General features: G+C 43.0%; 1 protein-coding gene across 2 annotated transcripts in view; it reads right to left on the bottom strand.

Moving 5' to 3' along the window:
• The window catches only part of NECAB1 (N-terminal EF-hand calcium binding protein 1), a 1,669,886-nt gene that overhangs the window by 573,114 nt on the left and 1,071,838 nt on the right, over positions 1 to 24,934 (bottom strand). For both annotated transcript variants that reach the window (XM_069621337.1, XM_069621338.1), the window contains one exon: positions 9,859 to 9,956. In XM_069621337.1, the coding sequence (XP_069477438.1) occupies positions 9,859 to 9,956 (98 nt within the window). The remainder of the gene's footprint in view (positions 1 to 9,858; positions 9,957 to 24,934) is intronic.

Raw genomic sequence — 24,934 nt, 5'->3', positions numbered from 1 at the left:
GAAATTCGACCAACAGGATGTACATCTTTCCAAGCCCTCTAATATCCTTCTTCTTGGGCCTCTTCAGTTACGAGGTGATGAATTATGTGTTTTCTCTGATCTGTGTCATAGGGCCATGGTGTCCGAAATGGAAGTCCATCCCTGCAAACAATTTGGAAATGTCCTAGTACCCCATATTTGCTGCTTTGTTGCGTCAGAGCCACACACGGGTTTCTGTGTGGGAATGGGAACCCACACCTATAGCAGAGACGTGGCACATGTTATATAGAAGGTCTTGTATTTGAGTTAGGACGTATGTGTATGGTATCAACACACCTTAATGAAACGGCAGGGCGTGGATGTGTTTGCTCACTTGTGTTTTGGGGAGCGGCTTACAGATTTCAGTAACATTGCTGCTAATGCTGCAGGTGTCTTTGAAGGCCTACATGACCACCACTTGAGATTCTACATGTTCATAGCCAAATTGCTATGTCAAGTATTTTGGCTAGCGGTAGCGCTTTCTTTAGGAGCTTCTTCCTGAATGCCGACAAGGTGCACACCTCAATGATGTATAGTCTGATCACCTCCTTGTCAGAAAAATTGCTGAATTGGCAGTATACCACTTGTTTCTATAGGCATAGAATGGTCCCATGTGTTAATTCCGCTGCAATAATATTGCGATGCAAAAATATTGCCATATTTTTGTGCCGAAATTGACACATGGACCCTGCGGGGGACACCCCCGCAACCCCTGCATCATTTTATAATGTGTGGGGACACCCCTGGAATCCCCGCTCCCACATAATATCCCCCCAAAAATATCGCCTATGGCGAACCAAACGGCCATATCTACGGCAATATTTTTGTTGGGGATATTATGTAGTGATACCCATAGGATCTACTCATCCATTGTCTCTTGGGCTCTCTGGCTGCACTGGTTGAATGTAAAATCGCCCAGTCTCTATTTCGCTGGGCCACAAACCTCTGGTTGAGTGCTGCAATCAATGTGGCATATTGTTGTTTGTCTGCATTTTAGAGGGTTTTGATGACAGTTTTTACGTCTCTTCCACCAGGTTGGGGAAGAAATCCACCATATCAGCAGCATTTATGTTTACCATAGCCTTTATAAAATCCTCAAAATCCTCCACCCATTATGACCACGCTGAACCTCTGTCAGCGTGCAGTGACAATTCAAAAGGTGAAGGTTTCCTCAAAAAGGATGTCTTGTTCGTATTGGGTGGAGGTAGTTGTATACCTTGTTCAGCCTGTATTGTAATAGATTTTTCTTTAAGTGTACTGGGACAAAGCGGAGTGCATCAGAGTACTAGGATAGTCATGAACCTTTGTGATAGGGAAGCCAGATGCCTGCAAGTAAGCAGAGTTGGATTAGATAGGAAGGACGACAGTTGTGGCGGGGGGCCATGGTAAATATGTAGCCTATGCTGTAAATGGCTGCGGAAGGACGCCAGTGTGGCCTGGTCAGTTGGAAGCCTGGATGCTGGGCAGGACGCACACCCATGCATTAATGTAATGCGGTCGGGTGTGTAGCCATAGCATGCTATGGTGGAGCAGGCAGCTTCTGTGCACTCTGTGAGGGTTCTTCGTTCCTCTCGACGCAACCGCTGTTGCGTGGGCAATTAACTGTATGGCTTCATACAGTGGACAATGGTACACGGGAGGAGTGCCAGGGCAGGCTGGGAGTATACGTCGGCTTGTTTTCCGCCTGTCTGCCAAGCTGTTGTGACTCGCTCGGGTGGCAGACCGGGGCGATGAAGGAAACATGGGACACACAGGTAGGGGACAACCTTACTCTTTATTTCTCTACATTGAACTGTTTCTCCCCAATCCTCTTTCGTCACTTCCTTTTCTCCTCCTCCCTCCTCCCTCTTAAGATCTCCCTTCTGCGTACAGTGTCCCTACAAGGACACAACATACACATTCCCAGTCATCTGGGGGAAGATAGTATAAAGAACAATAAAGATTGAATGAAGAACCATGTCTGTATCGCTGGGACTGCGAGATTCCCTGAACCTAAGGTTCTTCTCGAGCTTATGCATTTACAAAACCGGAAACAATAACCATCAACCAAGGCTTTGGATATTACCAACAGCAATCATGTGGTGACAGGTTCATGCACCCTCTGTCTTTGGTGGATACGTGGACTGCACTATTTTATTGCTAGTTCAGTGGTTCTACTTGAGTGAATATCATGTGTTAGAAAATGAGAAGGCAGGAGTGATCAGACAAACTGTATTCTTCCTAATTGCACTCTACTTTCTCCTGCATTCCATGTCCCTGTGAGCCCTCCCAGCACAGCCCGTTGGAGTGTGGGTGTGGGGAGGAGGGCTGCAGGCCAGTCTCTTGCAGAAATTCACTAGAGACATGCAATGTGTTGCCTATCTCTGCTGAGCAATGCAATGTGTTTTCTGGGGCAAATAATCTAGTGGGATATTTGTGTTGAGTGAGGTAGGGGTGCATTGTGGGTTCTGTACTTCTGTCGGGTCTTTTGCACTGAGCCAGGACGAAGGCATTCTAGCATATGTAGCACTGTTTAGCTATAGCACTGAGTGAAGGGGAATGCAATCCAGAAAATGTAACATCTAACACTCCAGCCCTAAGTGAGGAAGTCGACATCTGGGACAGATAGTCCCCTGGGGTCTCTGTTTAATTGAGGGTGAATGCATTTTGTTAAACAGTCAATGGTAGCATCAGTGTGCAGTTGGGCAATATGAATTATGGATTATTTAGTCATGTAGAGTCTACTGTATTGAGTGATGCAATGTCCATCTGTGACATGTAGTCCGGGGGTTCTTATGCATTGGACCGGAGTGCATTCTGCATCAGAGTGAATGTTGCACCAGCGAGTTTCAAAGATGTGCTCCCAGAATCTGTAATCAGATCGACGAGGGAGGTCCTTAACAATGAGTTAGGCAGAGTGCATTCTGAGATGTTTTCTACGGGATTCTCGATAGTAAATTTGGCACAGTGCATTCTGAGACATGTAGTCATGTGAGGGTCTTCCATATAGAGGATTATTGAGGCATATACCACGTTGAGGACATATGGCATAGGTGAAACAAAGTGCATTCTGGACATGTGGTGCTTTATGGTGCTCTGCAATGAGGAGGACAATGGAGAATTACTTTACATCCAGCCTGGAGTGTTCTCTGTACTGCGTTAGTCACAGGGGGTTCTGGGCCATGTGTCCTATGTGGGCAGCTGTACTGAGTGTGACTCTGCGTTGGTGTGTGTGGATGGGAGCATGTGTAATCAGGTAGGCAGATTACGTCCGGTCACACTGTTTAGCGCTCTGGGTCACAAAGTATTGTAGAGACCTTTTAATTGTGTGAGGTCTAATCTCACAGCACATCCTCTCTCGAGGTGGCATAAACTGGAGACTGGCTGGAGCCAGGTGAGAAATATCACTAAAGTCATCCACGTCTTCTCTCGGGATTCTGCATATTTGCACTGACACTGAAAGGATATCGCAGCCTGAGCTTGTTTCCAAGGTGTACCGCTTCCACACTTCAAGTATAAGTATTCCTCAAGATCCATCATTTACGTGATCGAAGCTGCGGTGCCTCCAGGGTATGTGTTGACTGTTGGCCAAGTTAAAACTAGCTTTATGCGAGAAAATGCTTTCTCGTGATTTCCTTCGAATTTTACCCCTCCTTCCTTGTGGAGGAAGTTGCTTTGCTGGAGATAAAACAGGAAAGGGTGTGACACATGCTCTTACATGCTCTCCTGCTCATGGGCAATACCATCATTTGAAGACAGGGTCAGACTGGGGCATACAATTGTCTCTCTCACCAACAAAAAAGTGTCCCACAGTTGCACATGGGAATTGATTCCTTTTGTGACCTTGATTTTAAAGAATATGTATTCAGCAACACTGGTCCAAACTACTAGCCGCATAGTAAAGTAAATCATCAAACTGGCTTACATTGGCCAAAAAACGGGCCCATTTTGACCCAGAAAACTGGCCAACACAAGCATTTTGCGTTTTTGGTTCGGCCGTGGGCCTATTGCCCTACAGGTCAGTCTGAGCCTGTTTGAAGAGCATGTGGAGGCAGCAGTGAAGGAAATGCTGAGGTGGGTGGGCATCAGCTATTGTTGGTGGGCCGCACACCAGGTTGTCAACGGGGTAAGAGGAGGAACAGAACACAGTGTCCAATGGTGAAGGCCCATCACCTATTGGTGCCATTGGTAAGCCTGCATCGAAGGATAATGGTGTGATTGCGTATTCCTGCATTTAGACACATGTTGCATACACAGGGAGGTCAGATGGATGTAGCTGTAGGGCAGATACATCCAGGATGTTTTGGAGAGGCACCTGGTCGAAACCTCTTACATGTATGCAATGGGAATAGAGACGGTCTGAAGGAGAAACTGTCCACTCTGGAAGATGTATACAACCTTTGTGGGGTCTGCCCAATTTGCGTAATGTCAAGGGTTTTGACCCATGTTGAATTATTAGACGGGGTAGATGTGGGGATGAGCTGTCGCCGCCCATCATTCTATCCCAGAACAAAACTAAATCAGTAGAGTGGGTGGATGTGGGGATGAGCTGTCGCCGCCCATCACTTCATCCCAGAACCAGAAAAACCGCACGGTTGTGCGCACACCAAAATAGTTGCCTAACCTGCCACCCACCAGTGCCAGCGTGATGGACCGGAAGCGCCAGGGGTGAAAGGTGGTGTCAAAGGAAAATAACAGGCCTGTTAGCTTAAAAGCGCTTTAAAATCACCTTTGTTTCCCTGAATTCAAGCTCAAAATGTCTATTTTAAACATCACAAGATATTCAAAAATCTCAATGAACACCAGCAGACATTTGGCAGAATGCATTGTTGTGTGCATGCAAAATCTGGGAAGATGAAGAGCCCAAAACAATGTTTATAACAAAACTGGCTGAGCTGTGGATGTCAGCAGCTTAATTGAAATTGGATTTAAAACCACTAATATCGAAATGTTTAAATTAAATGAGTGACCTACTTTTGAGTGTCACATAGTTTGCAACTGTTAAATGTCATGGTTGTGAACTTAGAATCAGCATTCTAGCTGCATGTGTAAAAATTGTAAGTTTGATTTAAAATGGGAACTAAAGTGACATTTAGCTGAATTCTGCCTGACAACTACCCCCGACAGGAGTTGAACTGGCTCAACAACTCTTCCCAGGCCTGGCTGCATCCTGCTGCCCCTGCCAAAAGGAGATGACACCTCTCTGATTGAATTAGGGGAGAAGCACCTGGGGACTGCAGGAAGTTGAACAAAGCCCTGTCCTGGACTCAGGCAAATGTTATATTGGGGGGGTCGTAAAGTGGCTTCCTCTTGGGAGAAACTGGGAGGGGCATTGCCTCTGCTAGCAAGCTGAGCTTGGGGGAAGTGGATAAACCAGTTATTCCACCATGTGATGTGGGAAGCCACACCCCTTTTTTGACCAGGGCATAATTTTAAAAAGATAGATAACTCATAGTGCGGACTGGTCAAAATGATATAAATAATATCATTATTCTTGGGATTTTTCCGTGCACATTTTAAAAGGCATTAGGACTCTGTACCATGTTCTGAGACAGAACCCCGCTATTTATTGATATTGCAGACACTGCGTTTAAGCTAGACAAGTGAAAATTTACTGGAATGTGTGTAGAAGCGGGGTGTACAGTTGTGTCAAATCTGGAAAGGTTTAAAGGTCGTTATCCGGATGAAAAGGGGCAGAATTCTGTCAAAAGTGGACACAACATCGTACAAAGACAGGGATCGGATGGTTTGGTACTACAGAAAATATGTTAACTGGACCTATAATATTAGAAAAATGGTACATAGATAAATGTGTGTTTGGATCAAATATATATTTGTGTGCAATTTGACAGGGGAAGGATCCTCGGACCATAAAACCTACAGCATCACTCTGACTCACATTTCCTTCCCCCAATCAAGGGAGAGAGGAGGAATTGGCCAATGATAAGTGAGAGGAGCAGGTTTAGTTATGAGCAACGCACACACCCACTTTCTAAAGACATAAAAAGTGCCACTGAAAGACAGGCAGGACATTCACTTTCCACTTTCTTGCGGGACGCTTTGTCGGGAGACTCCAGACTTCAAATCCATCAACCTCCAGAGACCAGAGATCCAGAGAGACCAGAGATCCAGAGAGACCAGAGATCCAGAGAGACCAGAACTGTGCAGTGCTGAGAGCAGAACCAGAGACCAGACCGCTGTGAAGAACTGCTAGCAGAAGTCCAGCCAATCCTGACCCGATCAGTGACGAAGCCATTCCTGTCCAAAAGATAGTGTGAGTACTCTAGGACTGTGCCAGACCAATCTCTTAGTTTAAAATAATATAATCCAAACTATTTTAACCTATTAGAACTGCCTCCTAGAATCATGTCATTCTGTCATCTTTGAAACTGAAAACTGTCACCTGTCATTTTGAACTTTTAAATTTCAAATCTGAAAAACAACCTTCACAAAATCGGCTGTATCTCAGAAACCGTTTGTGCTAGGAGCGAGTTTTAACTGTCATCTATGATTCTAAGCTTTGCAACGAGCCTAGAACTGACTTCCTACTCCTTATAGTGCCTCCGCAATCACGCTCGACGAATTTGCTGCGATTTGACATTTTGCACAATTTCAGCCACGTGTAAAAATCAGCAGCTCCTTGCTTTCCTTTGCTAAAATTCGTTTTAACCTGCTAGTTACTCATAAAGCATTGCTAAAGTGAGCCTGAACTAATATAAACTAGATATCACCCACCCTGAACCTCTAGAGGGAATTAAAAGCATTTTTAGCACATTTCTCACTTCATTGTCATCACATTCAAAGCATTTTGGGGCCTGTGTTTCAAACTTCTACCTGTTTTCCACTAAGCCTGCTGGGGGGAACTGAATTTCGTAGTGTATTTGATTGCATTCCTGAGAACTGTGTGCTCCTCCTTCCATTTCTTACATTGCATAGGGGGGGGATTGCCAGAGAAAAAGTGATTATATTATCTTTTGCTAAAATCATATCAAGTTATTTCTGTACTGCATTTCATTCCTCATTGCTTTTCCCTTGAAACCATAAAAGTATTTTTGCTGCCTTATCCATCCTATACCAACTCCTCATTGATTGTAAAGAGGTGTGCTAGTGTCAGATTACCCATTGTTGATCAACATTATATTCATAAGTGTGATATCAATTATTAATTTATTATAAAAGTGTGATATATATATATATATATTGTTTAATTTTTCAAATAAACCTTTTAAATTTGCAAAACAAATGGCTCAGTGGGGTCAGGGGGATTCTAAGAGAGGGGTGTTATACAAGGGTTCATCATCCAGATTATAACTTGCCATAAAAATATATAAATAAGGGCTTCCCTTGGGCATCCCAGACAAGGCACTGACTTAGTGGGATTGCTTGATTGGAGTCACTTACAGTAAAAGAGATGTCATTCTAGCCGCCCTTGTCTGTGAGAAAGGCCAGAAAATGTTCCAGGGGGAGGGTAGTACATGTATCCAGTGTGGGATACTGTTAACATTTTTGAAGGGGAATCTGTGCCATTGAGGGACCATAAACATGTTTAAGCGCTGTTTCTGTTCTGCGCTAGAGTCGTACTTCCATTATCCTCTGAGCCCTCCTGTTAGAGCTGGCACATATGTGTCTTTCTGTGGTCTATCAGGATGGGGCGCTGCCTTATTAGAGTGAACAGCAGTTGTTGCTTAAGAGACACCGAGAGCCATTGCTTGTCATCAGATACAATAGCCTCAGCAGTACCACCTAAAGCAGTGCAGCATGTCCTTTGGATTGTATGAAAGCAGGGTGGAAGTGTAGGTTTTTGACTGTCACCCAGAAACGTGCTGATGGCCACGCAGACGACTTAGTTAAAAAATACTTTAATGGTAATCAGCCCTTGCCAGGAGTCATAAGTCAATATCCGGTTCCCAGTCGAGTGCACAGATGCCACCCTCAAGATCTCCCCAACCCACTGGTTGGGCACGAGTCTAGTACTCAGCCATGAAATTGAGGGTAGGCAGGGAGGGTGTAGTCTGATTTCTTAACACACAGAAATGAGAGTACTCATGTCAGGCTTATCTCTGATAGTTTGGAGGAGCTGGAAGGTCAGTGAAGTTTCCAGGCGACCCATGGATGCTCGTTGGTGAGACAATTCCAAGATGCAACTGCAGTGTCCTTTGCTGTTTTGCGGTCGTTGGCCAAACCACGTAGGTCACCTACACATGTGCTTATGTCCCCATTGCCATTCAGGCTGCAGGAAAAGAACAGACAGTGTTCCATAACTACATGTATGCTGTGGCCAAACTGTGCCTTTAGTGGCCAATTATTTTGGTAAACGTTCTGGGAATCTCCAGCCTCGTCACCTATTGGTGTAATTGGTAAACTCTCACCTATTCTGCGCCTCTCCACCTCCAGACTGCTCAGTCAGATTGCCTGCTTCCTTTCAGCATCAAAATTGCCCCCCCCCCCATATAGCCACCAAATACCTGCTAAACATCTTCCATTGTGATCATGCTATCACTGCTTCCCATGTTGTTAGTAAGAAGGTATGGAGCAGTTGTATAGGTTATTTCATATCGGTGGCTCTGTTTTTTTTAAAATAACAGGCTAAAATAATGTACTAAAATAACAATTTAATTGAATTAGATAAAACAATTGAGTAAAAAAAAATGAGTTGACCCAATAATTTAAAACAAGTGGCTAAAGAAATTAGCTCAAATAATTTGTGGCGGCTCACAGTTGGCATCATTGGAGCCTGATCTGTGTTTCTGGAGGCCTTCTTCACAAGGGGTCTCTTCCCCTTCACTCCCCTCTTGATGACTGTTTCTTCTTTTTTTATTTTCTCTCCAGTACGTGGAGTCCAGCATTTATTCCCACTAATATATTACAGGGTAATCTGCTGCTGCTTCCTCACTCCTGGGTGTGATCTGAGGTGCCAAACGCCTCCCCTGTTCCTCCTCAATACCTCATGGCTATTGCTGAGTAAAGCTCCCCCTTCGGCAGCAGTTGGGGATTGCTGCTCCCCTCTGGCAACGGCTAGGGTACACCTGCACTTGCAGTCCTCACCGCCACCCAGGCAGTGTCCTCTCATCAGGGGTGGACTGGGAACTAAAAGAGGCCCAGGAAATAATTACTGAGGACCAAAAGAGGCCCTGGAAATAATGTTCAAAGTTGCCCCATATTTCCTATGAGAAAATATTGGAAAAACCACACAAAAGAGGACCAGGGTGCAGAGGCCCACCCGGGAAATCTCCAGAGTTCCCTATAGGCCAGTCCACCCCTGCCTCTCACCATCAATGTTGCATGTAAGAGGGCGGGAGCCGGCGGTAAGAGAAGGCGCTTCGTTGGGACCCGTACAGCGAATAACGGGGGAGAAAACCACTCGTAAGTGGCAGGAGTTTGCCACTGCTCTCGATTCCTTCACCCACTTCGCTCTGGCCTGCCAATCGTCGGGGTCGCAACCCAAGTCGTATCCAACACTTTCATGTTAGAATACCAGCCCGCGGTGTAGTTCACGTAGACAGCCCACCACCGTATTATTCATTAGGAAAAGTCTCTGCACCACCAACATGGGCTCATTATAAGAGCGCTTGCTGGTGTCACACCATGCTGAGAGTAGAGTGCTCGTCTCTGGGGGCTGACCTATGGAAGAGTGACACATATGCCATGCTGGTTCCTCTCAGCTTTATCTAGAGAGAAGGCCTCAAGCGTCCATGCAAACTAACTTTATTGTATTAATGCACACATTGCATGCTCATCATAGGCACACATTTTCTTTGTAAATTTAAAGATTACAGTCCATTGTAAATGCGGACAGCAAAACATGCATACATTAAGGGACCCTTCAATGTAAGGCACAAAATAAACCAGACGGTGACCTACTTTCTTTGTTTTGTCCATTGCCTTCAATATTGAAAGGTTGAGATCTTCCAAAGCAGCGAGTACATTTTCATACTCCCCCAAGTGTTGCGAAAAGTAGTCTGAAATGAAAAAAAATCATAACAGTCAGGGCCCTGGGGTCTAGTCTTGGGATACGTCAGAGACTGGTATTTCCATTATTAATGTACATACACTAGTTCATATGGGTCTCTCTGGAATTTTATAAAGCACTCCATTTCCAAAGGCTATAGCAAACGGGAACTTGTGAATTCAAGATAATGAAAGATTCAGTAACGTACAAAATAAAAATAACCCTGAAAATAGAGCAAATGCATCTAAAAGCTGGGCAAATGAACCTGCGGTGTGAATCGGTGACGTTCTTATAGCTTTTTCTATTATGTGACAGCCAGATGCAAAGGAACTCAGGAGCGCAGCAAACATTGAAAGAACACTTGATGAAATGCCAATAACATGGTGGCAGAAGGCATTGAAACATGTTTTGGCTTAATAACATAATTACACCCACTGCTTACACGCAAGCCTGGGTGAACGTTTTTGGGATATATCGATTCACCTAAATTATGGGTGTTTCCCAAAAAACGTTTAGAACTTCCAAGGAAAATCCTCTGGAGAGTTTAAGCTTAGCCAGGATTACAACATTTGTATTTTGTGTTTTTGAATTTATAGTGCGCACAGAACGGACCGAACCGTATAATGGCGCAGGATTACAAGATTAGGACCCTTCAAGGAAGGGTAGACTGCCACCATCCCCCACATGGCCCTACAACACGTGCCACTGCATTAATGACCACCCTCTGCAGATCAAAGGGGCATGTTCAAAGCTCCTTCTATTCTTCTCACGGTTATGCTGCAAATAAAAAAAGGCTTATATTTTAAATTATTTTTGCGATACTGGAGAAGGGAGGGAGATCGTGGGATAAAGTGGGCGAATAAGGGGGTTTGCACAACCCAAAGGTGACCTGCATATATTTTTGGGTCTCTAGAATCTTAACTTTGACCTCTGACCTACAATAGTGCCGGTCACTTTTAGGAAAGTTCGTACTGCCTTACTTAAAAGAAACTGATTTTGTAGAGTAACAGGAAATGTGTATAGATTCTGTACTGGTAGTTAGGGGTATGACAGAGCCGAGCGGGATACACAGCAGATAGACATGGGAGTAGGTTAAATATAGGTGCAGAAAGACTAGTTACAGTGTTGGGCCAACATAAATGCAACACCTTGTAACCACTTCTGAAATCCCTGGACGCGTAAGTTAAGTGACTAACAATTAACAGGGATCAACAGGTGGGCATTCCTCCAGGCCAAACTCTGCCAAAACAATAAAAGGTCAACGATCAGGATGGCTTTTCCTTGGGTCCCAAACAACAACAAAGCTGCTAATCTGGTTCTATGGGATATTTCCACATTTTGAAGGCGGACCACAAAAAAGACAAATTTATTTCGGCTGATTTTGTGGTGCCTTCAAAATGCTGAAAAATCAAATGATGTACTCCCCCCACATCCCTGGGAAGTAGAGGCATTGCTGTGGGGGGCTGAGGGGACTATAACCCTGGGTCATTTGGTTGTAGCCCCAGGTCAACTTCAACTACACTCTCTCCATCTCACCTCACATCATGGACCTTGCCAAGAAGGCTCACTTCCAGCTGCAACTCCTCAGAGGTATTCTCCCTTTTCTCACCTTCACCTAGAAGCTCACTGTCTCCAGAGCACTGGTTCTCTCCAGGCTGGACAACAGCAACAGCCGCTTTCTTAATCTGCCTAACTTTACTCTTTGCCCCCTGAAACTAATCCAGAACAGGACTGCAAGACTTATCCTTGGCCTCAAGCCCAGGGACCGCATCTCTGCAGTCCTTAAATCTCTTCACTGGTTCCCGGTGGCTGCAAGGATCAAGTTCAATACCCTTTGCATTGTCCACAATGCCTTCCAGGGCCAGGGGACGCACTATGTCCAACTCTCTCTGCCTAAATACCTTCTTTCTAGAGCCCTTCGCTCAGCTACCTTGAACTCTCTGAGGGTCAGAGGCTTCTCCAAGCTGAGAGTGGGGGGTAGATCTCTTTCCTCTGCAGGTGTCTCCCTCTGGAACATCCTCCCTGCCCCTCTCAAACTTGAGCCAGACCACCTGAAGTTACAGACGCTGCTCAAGACCTTCCTTTTCTCCTCTGACTTCCCTCTCCCTTGTCCTTGCTAACCTTCCTGTCTGCCTCCCCTGACTAGCTGCCGGGTACCCTCAGACTCTGACAGGGTACCAGGCCTCTCCATGACCAGTCTCCTGCACTGGCGAACAATGGGACTCCTGGCTTTTCCCTGATCTCTCCAGTTAATACAGACTTTATATATAGCGAATGATCAGGGGGAACCCGGTTAAACAAAAAGACACAAAAATGATGATTGGGACATAAACAGCACATGTTACATTTAATACCTGTTGATGGTTACCATAGTTAAGTGAACCCAAAACATTTGAAACAGAAAAACATACAGTGAAAACATACAATCACAGTAACACTTAGTATACATTCAGAATACAACGCATCTCATCAGTACATCCCCTTGTTGTTTTGAGGGGAATTGTATTGGTATTGGTTTAGACAACATAAACTTGGTGCCCAGTGTACATAATACACACTGCTCAATATAAAATGACGACATGACTGTGTTTCAGTCTTTTAGTCTATTCTGATTGCTGTGAGTAAAACGGCCTTCATCAGGATCTAGGCTCAGACGAGTTTTGTTGTGATGGTATTTGTGCATCAACCCAGGTAGCATATAAAATCATTATTCGATCCGCGCCTCAAGCTGCAGTAGTTACGGTCCAAACTAGGTGGATTGGGGAGTGGAGTACTATTCTCCTCGCTAGTGAGGAGTCTCACGCAAAATGTGTATTAATCAAGTGCCACAATGAGTCTGGTCCTGTTGCCGTCCCAGTACCCTCATCAATAAGCACACCTTAGTCCATGAATGAGTTTTCGTGACTGTGAACTCAGCGGGTCTAGGCTTGAGTGTTGTGCCAGAGTTGTCATGCACTGCCTCTGGGCTAGCTGTGCACTTAGGGGCTTTAACTGTTATCACCTATTGCCCACTACCTTCCATGCACTTACCCAGAGCCACACTGCCCTGGCTGCACTTAATCAGAGCCATGGTGCCCTAACTGCACTAAGCTCCTCTCTCGCATGCACTTCCCCCTCCCCAGTTTCCCTTGCACTTTTGTTGTCGCACTTGCACGATCAGAATGACACAAAGCCTAATAAGATTGTTTGCCCTGTCTTCCTTCTGTCTCCCCTTCCTTGTCTTGTGGTGCCTAGAAGCACTTGTGAACGAGTGTGTTATAAATACCAAATCATATCATAGAAGCTCAGGGGCTACAACCAAAACAGTCCCAACATTAGTGTAACCCAGTTCTTTTCCAGACCTAGCAACACCCCTGCTGGAAAGGCAATCCTGCCTACACCTCCACCCTCTCTCGTGCTGGTGAGAGTTCTAGGAAATTGGGGGGGAGGGTGATACCCCCTGAAACGTTCCCTTTCATCCCTTGCCACCCCAGTCCCAGCCCAACACATTCCCCCTAATCCTCTGCCACTCAGAAATGCAAAAAACTCTCTCTCTCTCTCTCTCTCTCTCTCTCTCTCTGGTTTACCTGGCTTACCTGTCCCACTAACTCCTCTGGAATCTTGAGGTTTCAGCCAAGCAGATGCCTGGACAAGCCCTCTGAAGTGTGGGTAAGTGTGTGCTGTACATCTATCAAATTAGATGTATTTGTGGGTGATAGGGGCTTCAGGGTCCAGTGTAGACAAGGTATGATAGATGTAATGCCAGTAGTTTCAGAGGTCTACCACCAGTGGTAACCAACCATTCAAAATGCCATGCACGATGTCCTAGGTGGCACACTTAGTCCAGGCACCAGTGCTCCGAAATGTTAGACACACACAACACAAAGGGAGCTTGTCTGCCAGCAGTTCTAGCTAGCATGTTCCATGCAAATGGGGCCCACATGCAGGTACAGACTCTGCCATGGCCACCTACTATGCCTACTATTCAGACGAGCTAACAAGGTGGAATAATTCCACGTTAAACTTATCTATGAATGCCCAACTGTGGTCTTTCATTTTGTTGTGGGGCATTTGTGAGGCTCATACCGTCCTCTGTGAGTAAAGGTCTCCCAGGACCACAACTTACGCCCCAGTCCAGTGTGGTCTGATGGGACCCTTGCATGGTGGGGAGTAAAACATACACATTTCACCCGCTATTTCACCTCCACTGACTTGGGAGGATAGCTCTGGGGCAACATGCTCTCCTTGGAACAAGACAACATGGAGCACCACAGGTTCGATCCCCGGGTCCGCGCTTAGAAACCTCGGGGTATTAAGCACGTTATAAATAACCTATCATGTCATATCATATTATCTTTGGAGAAATTGCTTTAATCTATCTGTCCTCCTATTTCCCTGGCGTTCAGCCTTCTCCTCTGCAAAGACAACGCAGTAGTTTACATAGATGAGGGCATATGTGCTGGGGCCCGAGACTGGAAAGATGTACTCTTGTTATAGCTGCATAATACCCAGTATCATGGAGGCAGCATCACAACATAGGCGGCTGTGGCGGCCATTAGGGGGTTTTGTGTGGGCCCTGCAGATGCCTGATGGCTCCTTCTCTTCTGGAAAGAAGGTGCTTATGCCTGACTTCCTTCTGGGGAAGGTAATGGGTGCATGGTGAAGATCTGATGCCAACCTTTCTCAATAAGAGGGACCATCGGTGCCCCTGTGCACCTTTTGCCCCACTGTGCTCCCAAAGGTGCGAAAACCACCATCCTTTCCATCCTTAATGCCTTGGGATAAAATTGTGGGTATCATCATAAATAATTGTTTCATTTTTTAGGTAAGCCTTAACATCCACCTCAGCTGTACTAATGTTTCAATATGTTTTCCATCTTTTAAAATCTATAATATTTGCTTTTAGGTTCGTGCAAGCAATGTTGTGTTCCAATACAATTCTATTACACATTTCAATAGAAGTTCCTAAGGATATGTGTCAGAGGTTTGAGTTTTCTGTATTGGCCACTGGGGACTGTGGCGTGCAGAGTGCAGGGCCACCCTAAATAGACTATTTAAAGCATTTGTGTTTGGGAGCAACTCTGGAACTGGTGGGGTCTTCTCGCTAACTCGGAGATGCTCTTTGGGGTCACAATTGCCCGATGCACATTTGTATAAGTATACATTATATTCAGTCTATCAATTACTTGCTTGTGTGCTTTCATTGGTTCATTTTTTCCATTTTCCGATGATGTTGGAGCTCCGCATCCATTATTGTGGATCAGATGGCATTTTACTGGGAACATGGCTGCTTAGACAGAATGTTGCCCATTCTCATTTCTGGTTGTCTATATCAAATGATAATGTATTCCTTTATGTATTTCAATGTATAGAATGCTGTTGTCAAAGTGCTGTACAAAATGCATAATCTGTTACAAGAGAATGGCAGTATTTACAAATGAGCACTGATGAGAAATACATATCATTCAAAATAAAGTGAGAAGTTTTTTAAGAGAAGAATGAAAGCTGCATAGCGTACAAGATCTACCAGAAAAAGGGAGAGCATTTCAGAGTGTGGGGCTAAGAGAGAAAAAGAACAAATACGAGGAACTCTCAGGAGAAATAAATAAAGGAGAAGAGCAAAGTGTCAGATAAGGAACATAGACTGACCCCAGAGCGGACGGGTGCAACACCATGTATACCTTTAAATACAACGCAGAGAAGACGAAACTGAAGATGGACTACAATGCCAAGCCAATGAAGTGCGAGTGAGGAAGGGGCACTATGGGGATATGCAGGAAGTACGCAGAGTACAGACAAATGCTCAAATATATGTCTTTCCTAGCTGCTTAAAAACGAAATATGGACCTTTCTGTAAAGTTCCTTGATGCCATTAGTCCGTAGTTACAGGTACATTAAATTGATTTACATGTAAAAAGATGGCAAAAGGCCCCAGTTATAGAAGCTGAGAAGCCTGAATACACCAGGCTTGATGTGGGACAATGCCTGTGCCAATAGAAATCTTGTTTAGGTCAGTGGCAGGGTGAAAAATGCAGCCAGGCAGGGATCCTCCAATTGTCAAAATAGAAAACAGTGCAAGCTGGGTGCCGAGCAGCATATCATGAATAATTGGTGATGTTCTAGCAAGGAGCTGGACTGGTTACTTTTTGTCTAATGGGCCGCGGGCAGCGCTGCCTACTGGGCACCGCAAGACAAAGGCATTCAGCTATTTCTCGGTCCATGCTGATTCTAAGGCATTGTCTCTGATTCCCTGTGTTGGTTGTGTGTTGAGCAACCTGGCATGCTTTTGCTTTTTCCAGATCTAAATTTGCAGTGTATTCATATAAGGATTCTATTTATTTTATTCCTTTTTTTGCAAAGCACCAATCACAACAAGTGTCGTTTCTTAGCGCCACAAGGGAACGGGGATCATATCATTCACAGGCTCAAGGAAGATTCAGATTGGTAAAGTGCAAAAGCAGAGGGTTGGGCAGAAGAGCTTAGTACAATAATGTGCATAAACAGAAAATAACAAGTGAACAAGCAAGTGGAAGAGCAAGGTAATTAAAACATCTGCTAAGCACATGTGGATAAGGATTCTCTTGACAGTCTGTACGGATTGGGGGGTCACTGTTTCATGTCCCATCTTTCCCTGACCTCTTTTTCCACTTCTGCTTCCCCTGTCCCATTTACTGTTTGGGATGGGTTGCTTGCCACCCCTCACTCCCATTGCAAGGGGGAAAAAACAACCATAAGCATGATTATTGAAAACAATAGAATAATTCTGCTGTGAAGGTACCCGTTCCCATCTGGACCTGGGTCCCGTTGCCTGCTTCAAGCAAGGTGCACAGAGAGAGCAAAACACAAAGTAGTTGCCTTTTATTTCAGCAAGTTCTGCACTCTTTTAGAAGTGCCAAACAAATCTGCATATGGTATGCTTCTCTTTGCATAGATGCTGATATTTTTAATTTATTTATTAATGTCCATGTTTTTACATGAAAACCATAGACACATAGATTAACAACATAAAAAAACAATAATATCAGGTGCATAGTGTGAAGCTGAGTGTTTTTGTGTACCAGGAAGATTGGCTGGAGCCTGCATTTTATTTCCTCCTGTGGAAAGATGCTGCACCTGAGAATCAGTTGGCCGTTTATGTTCCCAGTCCCACCTACATAAGCTCCTACCTGTGCGAAGCGCCGGCCCAAATTGTGGAACCCAGTGTTTTTGTGCACCAGGAACATTGGCTGGAGGCTGCAAATTATTTCCTCCTGTGGAACGATGGTGTGCCTGATAATCGGCTGGCCCTTTAAGCTCACAGCCCCACCTACATAATCTCAAGCCTGCTTGAAGTGTGGAGCCAAGTGTTTTTGTGTTTGTTGTTTGGAGTGTGGAGTGCAGAGTGAGGAAAAAGAGGAGATTAATGGTCTGGACCTCTCCTTTTAAGTTGATCCTTCTCCAAAGAACTTTTCGGTGTGTAACTATAAAGAGCCAATTAGAAAGCATTATGATTAAGCATTGAAGACTTGTCTCCCCCTCGAGACCGTCCTTATACAGAGACTAGCCTAAGTACCCGGCTTCACCCGGGATGTCCATTCTCAGATTATTAAATCTCTGATCCGTATGTCTGACTTCAATTTCTTCAGCAGTTTCATTGCTTTGTCTTTTAGTAGCATAAATTCTCAGATCATTAAGTCTTGCTTGAGTTTCTTCAGCAGTTTCATTCCTTCGTTGTTCAGCATCCCTTATTCTCTTAACAGCAAATCATGTTTCAGTTTCTCCAGCAGTTATGATCTTCCTTCTCCCGAATATTGATCATGTTTGAGCTTTCAATGTTTTGTTTTGATTCAGGTGGGATTAAATACTGCTCTCCTTTTTCGTGGCATTTCTGTAAAAATATATTTGTGGGATTAAAGCATTAATGAAAGGAGAGCATACAGAAGAAAGAAGTCTTTTTGTTAAACATGGAACTTGATTCATATCGACTGATTCAACTATGCCATATTCAAATTGTAGAACATTCCCATTTGTTGTAATGAGGGTGAAATACCTGTCCTTTACAAAATTTTGCAATAGAAATGAATCAGTTGTTGATCATGTTTCACCTTCAATGCACGATGATGAGCACTTTCCACAAATGACATGTAGATGGCGGTAGAACACCCCAAAATGTAAGGCCGAAAAACAAAGCCAAAAATACAAAAATATTAATTATCTCGGAAACGGGATGACCTATCGAGCCAGAAATAGTTGCATCAATTTGGCAATGAAATACATAATATTCCATGCAAACTTCATGACACCAGACCTCACCATTCACGAGGAGTTATGTCCCCAAGAACATCACATAAAAACCCACAGACCCACAAACAAACATGACTTTGTTTTATATATATAGATTGGGGAAGATTATTTTAGCTCAGCGCTGTCTTTCTGTGATGGTAAAATCCGTTTTGCAACAGTTCCTATGAATGAATCTGACCTCTTTGAATACTTTTTTTTAAACGCTTGCTTAAGCTTGCTTAAGTCCATGCGGGAAGTAAAGGCCTGATCGCGGCGGTGTGCTACATGCAGAGAAGACCTAGCTGTTATGGCTTTTCTCACAGTTTCTCCATGCTACTAAACTTTTGTCTGCGTACACTAAAATAATAAAGGGAGACAAGAGAACTACAAACACATAAAACAAGACATACTCTGGCTCCACAGGGAACCGAAGGCGGACATATATTGATTTTGAATTGACCACAGAAGGCTCCTCCTTGTACTGGAACTGTAACAGGCAAAGCTGACAAATTCAGAAAAAGGTGCCTCTGATGATTGGTGACTGCGGGCAAATGCCTTTGAGCTGATTGCCTTTACGGATGCTAGCCCCTACTTTCAACCGTTTACAGGTTTTTGTACTGCAGATCTACTAACTTGAGGCATACTGAATGTTTATTTTAGTGGAGATCAATTTATATCTGCATGATATAAAGAGCCTGGGCCACGTTTGCGGTGTTCCGGCTGTTTGTGTAATTCTTTATACAAAACTTGCATATTAATATTTTATACCGCAAAAGGGATAAACTCGAAAGGCATGCAGGGGACAAATGAGTAAAGTACTTAACACACAAAGGGGAGTCCCCTAAATGAACCTCTTCATTTGATGATTCAAAAGTCTGGACATCGACATCACTAAGACCAGGCCACAATCAATAGACTTAGAATTTAGTCGAAATGACAGCACACAAATGAATAAAAAAAGAAACATTATTTATTCAATAGGCCACATGTCCTACAACATAGAACATAAAATATATATTGGATCTGTTTTTAATTATACAGATAAGGCAAACAAATATATACATATAAAATGTATCAAAAATCATGAATTCACACTTGTAACCCAAACCTAACATTTCATGTTAACAAAAGGATTGCAATCCTAAACATTTATTCACATATGTTAACAGAATGTAAGAACACAAAAGAACAAATCCCATTTTGTGTGGGTAGGTGACAGTGAGATATTACAAAGACACGGAAGGTTGAAGAACTAGGTGAATCCAATTGTTTGAGGCACAGTCGTAATCCTGTACTGCTGACCCTATCTATCTAATGATTAACACAATCTGTATATGCCTAAGTATGCCTAAGTAATAGACAAGATGAAACACATAGAGAGAAATTAATGCAGCAAGAGATGAGAGTGGTTGCGAAAGGGACATATGGTACCCTCGAAGAACAATGGGGCACTAAATACTTAACAAAATAAAATCAAAATTGTGAACCTTTTTGCAGATAGAAACAGTATGTATTTTAACTGAAGTTCAGTTTTAGAGCTATTGTATAATTGCGAGGAACTGAGAGTCATTTCATCAAAAGACACTGTAGTAGTTGAAATAGCGGAATCGACCTAAGAGGAAAGTTGGGCTATGGTTGAGTTGGTATCACCAATAACAGTGGAACCTATCACCACACACTCCCAAGAACTGATTGACATAGGATATTTGATTGAATGAAAACAAGATACTACCGTAAGAGTGAAGACACAAAGTAAGGTAAAAAGAGAAGAAACATCACAAAGACTCAATACAAAGGACATCAAATTATTGGCAAATAAGATAATGGCTACAATATAAAAAAGATGAATGTGAATATTATGGAGACTGTGAAGAGGAAACTGAATTTGATCAAGTGGCCTGACAAAGAGGAAGAAAAAAAACCCTTGAGATTCATATCATGGAACACAAGAGGTTTCAGCTCCTTTACAGAAGGAGTTAGAGGTCAAGCATACATATCCGCAGCTAATATATATTTCCTTCAGGAAACATGGATGACTAAATCATACCAATTATATGGGTACCAAATACTGCAAAGAAAAGCTAAACAAAATCAGTTGGGAAAATCTATTGGAGGCCTACTTCTAGGTGCAAGAAACGATATTAAAATAAATGAATACGTGTTACCAATTAATCATGGTAATGTTTCCGCTGTAGTTGCCCTATTGAATATAGAAGGACAAATATAATGATGATGAATTTTAATGATGAATGTGTATAGCCCGCTGAACAATATGAAGAAAGAACACCTGATATCAACACTAAAAGAAGGTATAGCCAACTGGCTCTACAACAATGCAAAAGGACTCATTATGCCCCCGCTGCGAGAAAAGGTGGAGAGAATGGCACAAGAGAAATGATAAACAACAGGCAGGAAATATGTGCAATGGAGATTATGGTTGAAGAAATGAATGACCTAGAGGACGATTGATTAGCTATTTTTGCGTCATTGGATGACGATAACCTGATAACCCTCCCGGGAACAAAGGGCTTCCTTCCATATATGTGGACCAATGGGAAAAATAGCTCATGTATAGACTATGTGTTAGTCATTAGAAATTTGTTTGAAATAGTTCATAAAACGGACTTGAGCGATCATATGATTCTCGATTTCTCCATTAGAAGCAATAAAGACACTAACCAGAAGAAGATTGGAAAGACAAATTAGGTAAATTCTACAGGAAACTGTATTTTGTGGCTAGAAAAAAACTGTTTGATCTTTCAATGAAAGAATACTTCCTGATTATGGCACTAGGAATTTTGGTGATTTCAGTGATTTTAGCAAATATGAAGAATGGCTCAAAAAAGCGTTATAGTTGACGCTGATGGCTCCCAAAAGAGTGCATAAAGAAAATTAGATAGATAGAATTAACAATATGTATATAGCCAACAAAGAAAACTGCAAAAAAAGCAATTAAAGAAATTAGAAGTATGAAACAATGCAGATCAATCACACTGAATAAGATTACTACACTAAAAACCAGTATAAAATGTGGGTAAGAGCTCACAAGGGGTCTACTTATACTATACTATTGGAGTGTTGGGTAATGGAGACCCAAAAAGGTTTTCGGCAATTATTAAATGATACTCCAAACCTCGTATTTATAATAAAGAAGTCAAACGTATACCGGAAGACTCCTTGATGAGCTATATCAAAAAGCTATTCTGTGTTAAAAAAAAAACAAAAAAAAAAGCTATTCTGGTTAGATTCACAGAACTTAGATTTCTTTCCTGCCCTTGATGGTTTTTCAGGAACAAGACTTTGCCAAGATCTCGTCTGAGGGCATCATTGAAGCCATAGCTAGGAACAAAACATCTAGAGCACATCTAGAGCACATGGCCCTCACAAATTGGACAACATAGTGATCAAACAGGACCTGGAGAGATGGTCGATGGTCATAGCCGATTTATTTAAAAATATAAAGAAATCGGGAAAACCCCCAAACAGCTGATGGAAAAAAAAACATACTTCTCCCAATATTCAAAAAGGGCATTTGTGAGTCTCTGGAAAATTATAGCCTCCTGGCTATGGTGGGTGGTACGACAGACATCTTCTCCTCTTTTCTTCTTGTGGGAGTTAATTCCTGGATTAAAGCGAAAAACATCCTGAGTAAACAGCCTAATCGGTTGAGGGCAGGGATTGGCACTTCGGCCAATTTATGGACCATAATGTATCTAAACACATATTAAGGATGTGTTAGATACTAGAAATATTTTAGGAAATAGTATAGATGTTTCATGATGAATTTGGCTGAATTGTATTTTTTAGCACTCTCTGTTTAGATCGACTATTCAATGCAACGTAATGTATTATATGAAATGAATTGCTTTTGTTCTGTTTTGTCTTTCTATTGTGTTCCAAGGTTTAATTGTAACTATCAACACGTAAAATAAAAAAATAAAACATTCTAATAATATGCATAACATTACAACACAATATATAACAAAAATCCAAAAGACCTCTGATAAAACATACATGCAAACTTCATAAAAACACGCAAATATACATACAAACTACATAAATTATAAAGTCCCACATCAATACATTCTTAAAAGCCAAAACAATCAGATCTTATTAAGGATTTATTTTATATATCTAACAGTTGACAAGGGTATTTTCTGAAAATAGCTGAAAAAAACCAAATGTGCATTTGCTGCGCATTCGGCTTGCACCAAAAAAATCAGATCCCATAATGCCGAACATGGGGAGCAGGGGTTGCGGGGGAGCCCCTTGCTCCCCATGTTCGGCATTATGGGCTTCGTGGTGTGTGGCAATGTCCTCCGCTTCCTTGCCATTGGAAGCGGGGACAATAAAGAAAAAAACAGAAAAAACAGGGACTCTGCTGTGCCAGTGCCGACCCACGTTAGTGAGTCTGAACTGACGTTGCAGGGAGAGAGGGGAGTCGGCGGCACACTACTGTGTGTGCTGCCGAAAAGGTAAATAGGGGGCAGGGTAGGATATGTGGGATGTCGGGGCCAGTGATCTATGTGATCACTGCGCAGCAGGATTTTGCAATATGATATTTTCGGATTAGCAATTTACTACGTTGTGGTAATCACGTAGATCCGTTGCCAGGGTCATAGAGACATGTTTCCCTTCTAGAATATTTATATTATCTATATTTTATTTAGTGGGATACGTTGAGGGCAGAACAACAAAGGGTGTTTTAGCGTTTCCAAGAACCCATCATAGAAGCAGATAGGAGACATTTCAGGTGTTATCTTATGTTATTCTAGGTAAGCGAAGAATTGTGGTTACGGGGGAGCCTGTGGTATGTTGCATACTGATTATTTTGGTTGGGTTTACACATTGCAAATATTGCGATTAATTGCCAGTCTTGTTAGCAGTCCTCATTTTGGTGAGGTCATAGTAAGTACAGGTAAGAATGCGACTGTTTGTCTTCAAACATGCCAGGGCTGTTCAGAGACAGATGGGATCAGGGATCCCGAGACAGATTGCACAAGCTTCCTTCTGTTGGAGGAAATCCGGATCCGATCCATGAAAATGAACTCCTTCTGCCGCCAGTCCGGACCGGCGTGGGCTTCCCAGGAACACTTTACAAGCTGCCTGGAGCATGAATGTGCGACGAGAGGAAAAAGTGGAGAAGTCAGCTTTGCGTGGTTTTCCAACACATCAACACTCAAGTTAAAGAGGCTAAAAGTATTCAGGCAGGTGTACATAACAGATGCAGGCATTGCATTATATTGTAGAAGTCATTACATAGCACCTTTTCCAATTTGTATGGCCTCAAAGCGCTTTGTGGAAGGAACTTCCTATGGCGGGACCGAAGTCCAAGTAGTTAAAGTTCTAAAAGGAGTCTTAAGATGCCTGTTTGAGTTTGGCCAAGATTAGGATTTAGGAGGGCTGGCTAGGCAGCTGCGCTTTGACCCCTGAGGAAAGCCAACTGATATCAGGAGAGTGTGCTGAATCACGCACCTGTGCTCGTTTGCATTTATTCCCTCTTAAATGGACGGACATTTTCATTTCAATTGCTGCTCATCTCCCATCTTTTCTAAACCATACACTCCTGATTGAAATGTACCGAGTTTATTAGGCGCATTTGTATTCTAGAACCGCAGTAGTGAAGGGTAGGGAAATTCAATTTATGGTAAAAATAATTAACAATTCAACGAAGGTTAAGGTCTCACGGAGACAGCATGTAGCGTAAAGCATGAATAATGACGCTTCAGGGACAGGCTCGAGGCCTCGCTTGTCTGCAAGAGTCAGAGGAGGTATTGCACAGCTGCTCTCTACAGGCAGCAAGGGGCCTTTTCAATAGGCCTCTGTGCTCCTGGGGGCCAGATTACATCAATGGCTCTATGGCTGGCATATTCAGACATGTAAGGCAATTTTGCACTGATATTTGCACTGGTCTACTGGTGCACAGTGATTTTGTTTGCACCGTTCAATGCAAATGTAATGTTTGCACTGGTAATGTAGTGCCAATGTTGTTTCAAAACTTCCATGCACAGGTAAAAAAGTGTTCGGTGCTGGTGCAAGATTAACGGGCACTGGCTCTAGTGCAGTTCATGCATTCTGGCAGGAACGTTATTTTACCAAAATGCCAAGGGTAGCGGAAGTGACATCACACAACCCTTGACCTCTGATGACATCACGGGAAGTGATGCAATTTGACCACACCCCATAGTGGCATCATGGGAAGCAATGGACCATGACCTTTCACCACTTGACAAAATAGGAAGTGCCATCACATAGCATTGGTCCTAAGTACACTACGAAAAATATGGTTACGATATCACTGTAATGTGATGTACATTTCATACAAGAATGGATCACCATATGTATTGTTATTATCAGTGTGTATAGACCCATATTACCAAATTACTGTGAATACAAGCAAACGTCCAAGGCCAAATGACAATGATGTGTTATTATATAGCACTTCATCTTAAGCGCTTTATATAGAACAAATATACATAAAATATCACCCAACCTCTATTGGTACTCATTTATCGACCTAAGAAAGGTGAAAGGCTGAGTTGCCAGGATTCAAACCTGCACCCTGCAGATCACACACACATCACAGCAGCGAGCGTTCAACCCATTGAGCTATCATACTAGCTATAGCTATAGTAAAATGAGCAATTACATGTCTGAATGTTCTCAAAGTCAGAAATCAAATTACATTATGTAGAGGATACCATTAAACTGGCAACTGAGATTTAACAGCAGGCCAGTTCATCTGCA

This window comes from Ambystoma mexicanum, chromosome 5q (assembly GCF_040938575.1).
Source record: "Ambystoma mexicanum isolate Mex_15411 chromosome 5q, UKY_AmexF1_1, whole genome shotgun sequence".
NCBI classification, from domain to species: Eukaryota; Metazoa; Chordata; class Amphibia; order Caudata; family Ambystomatidae; genus Ambystoma; species Ambystoma mexicanum.
Note: the sequence above shows the minus strand (reverse complement) of the source record. Positions and strands in the feature narration are given on the sequence as shown.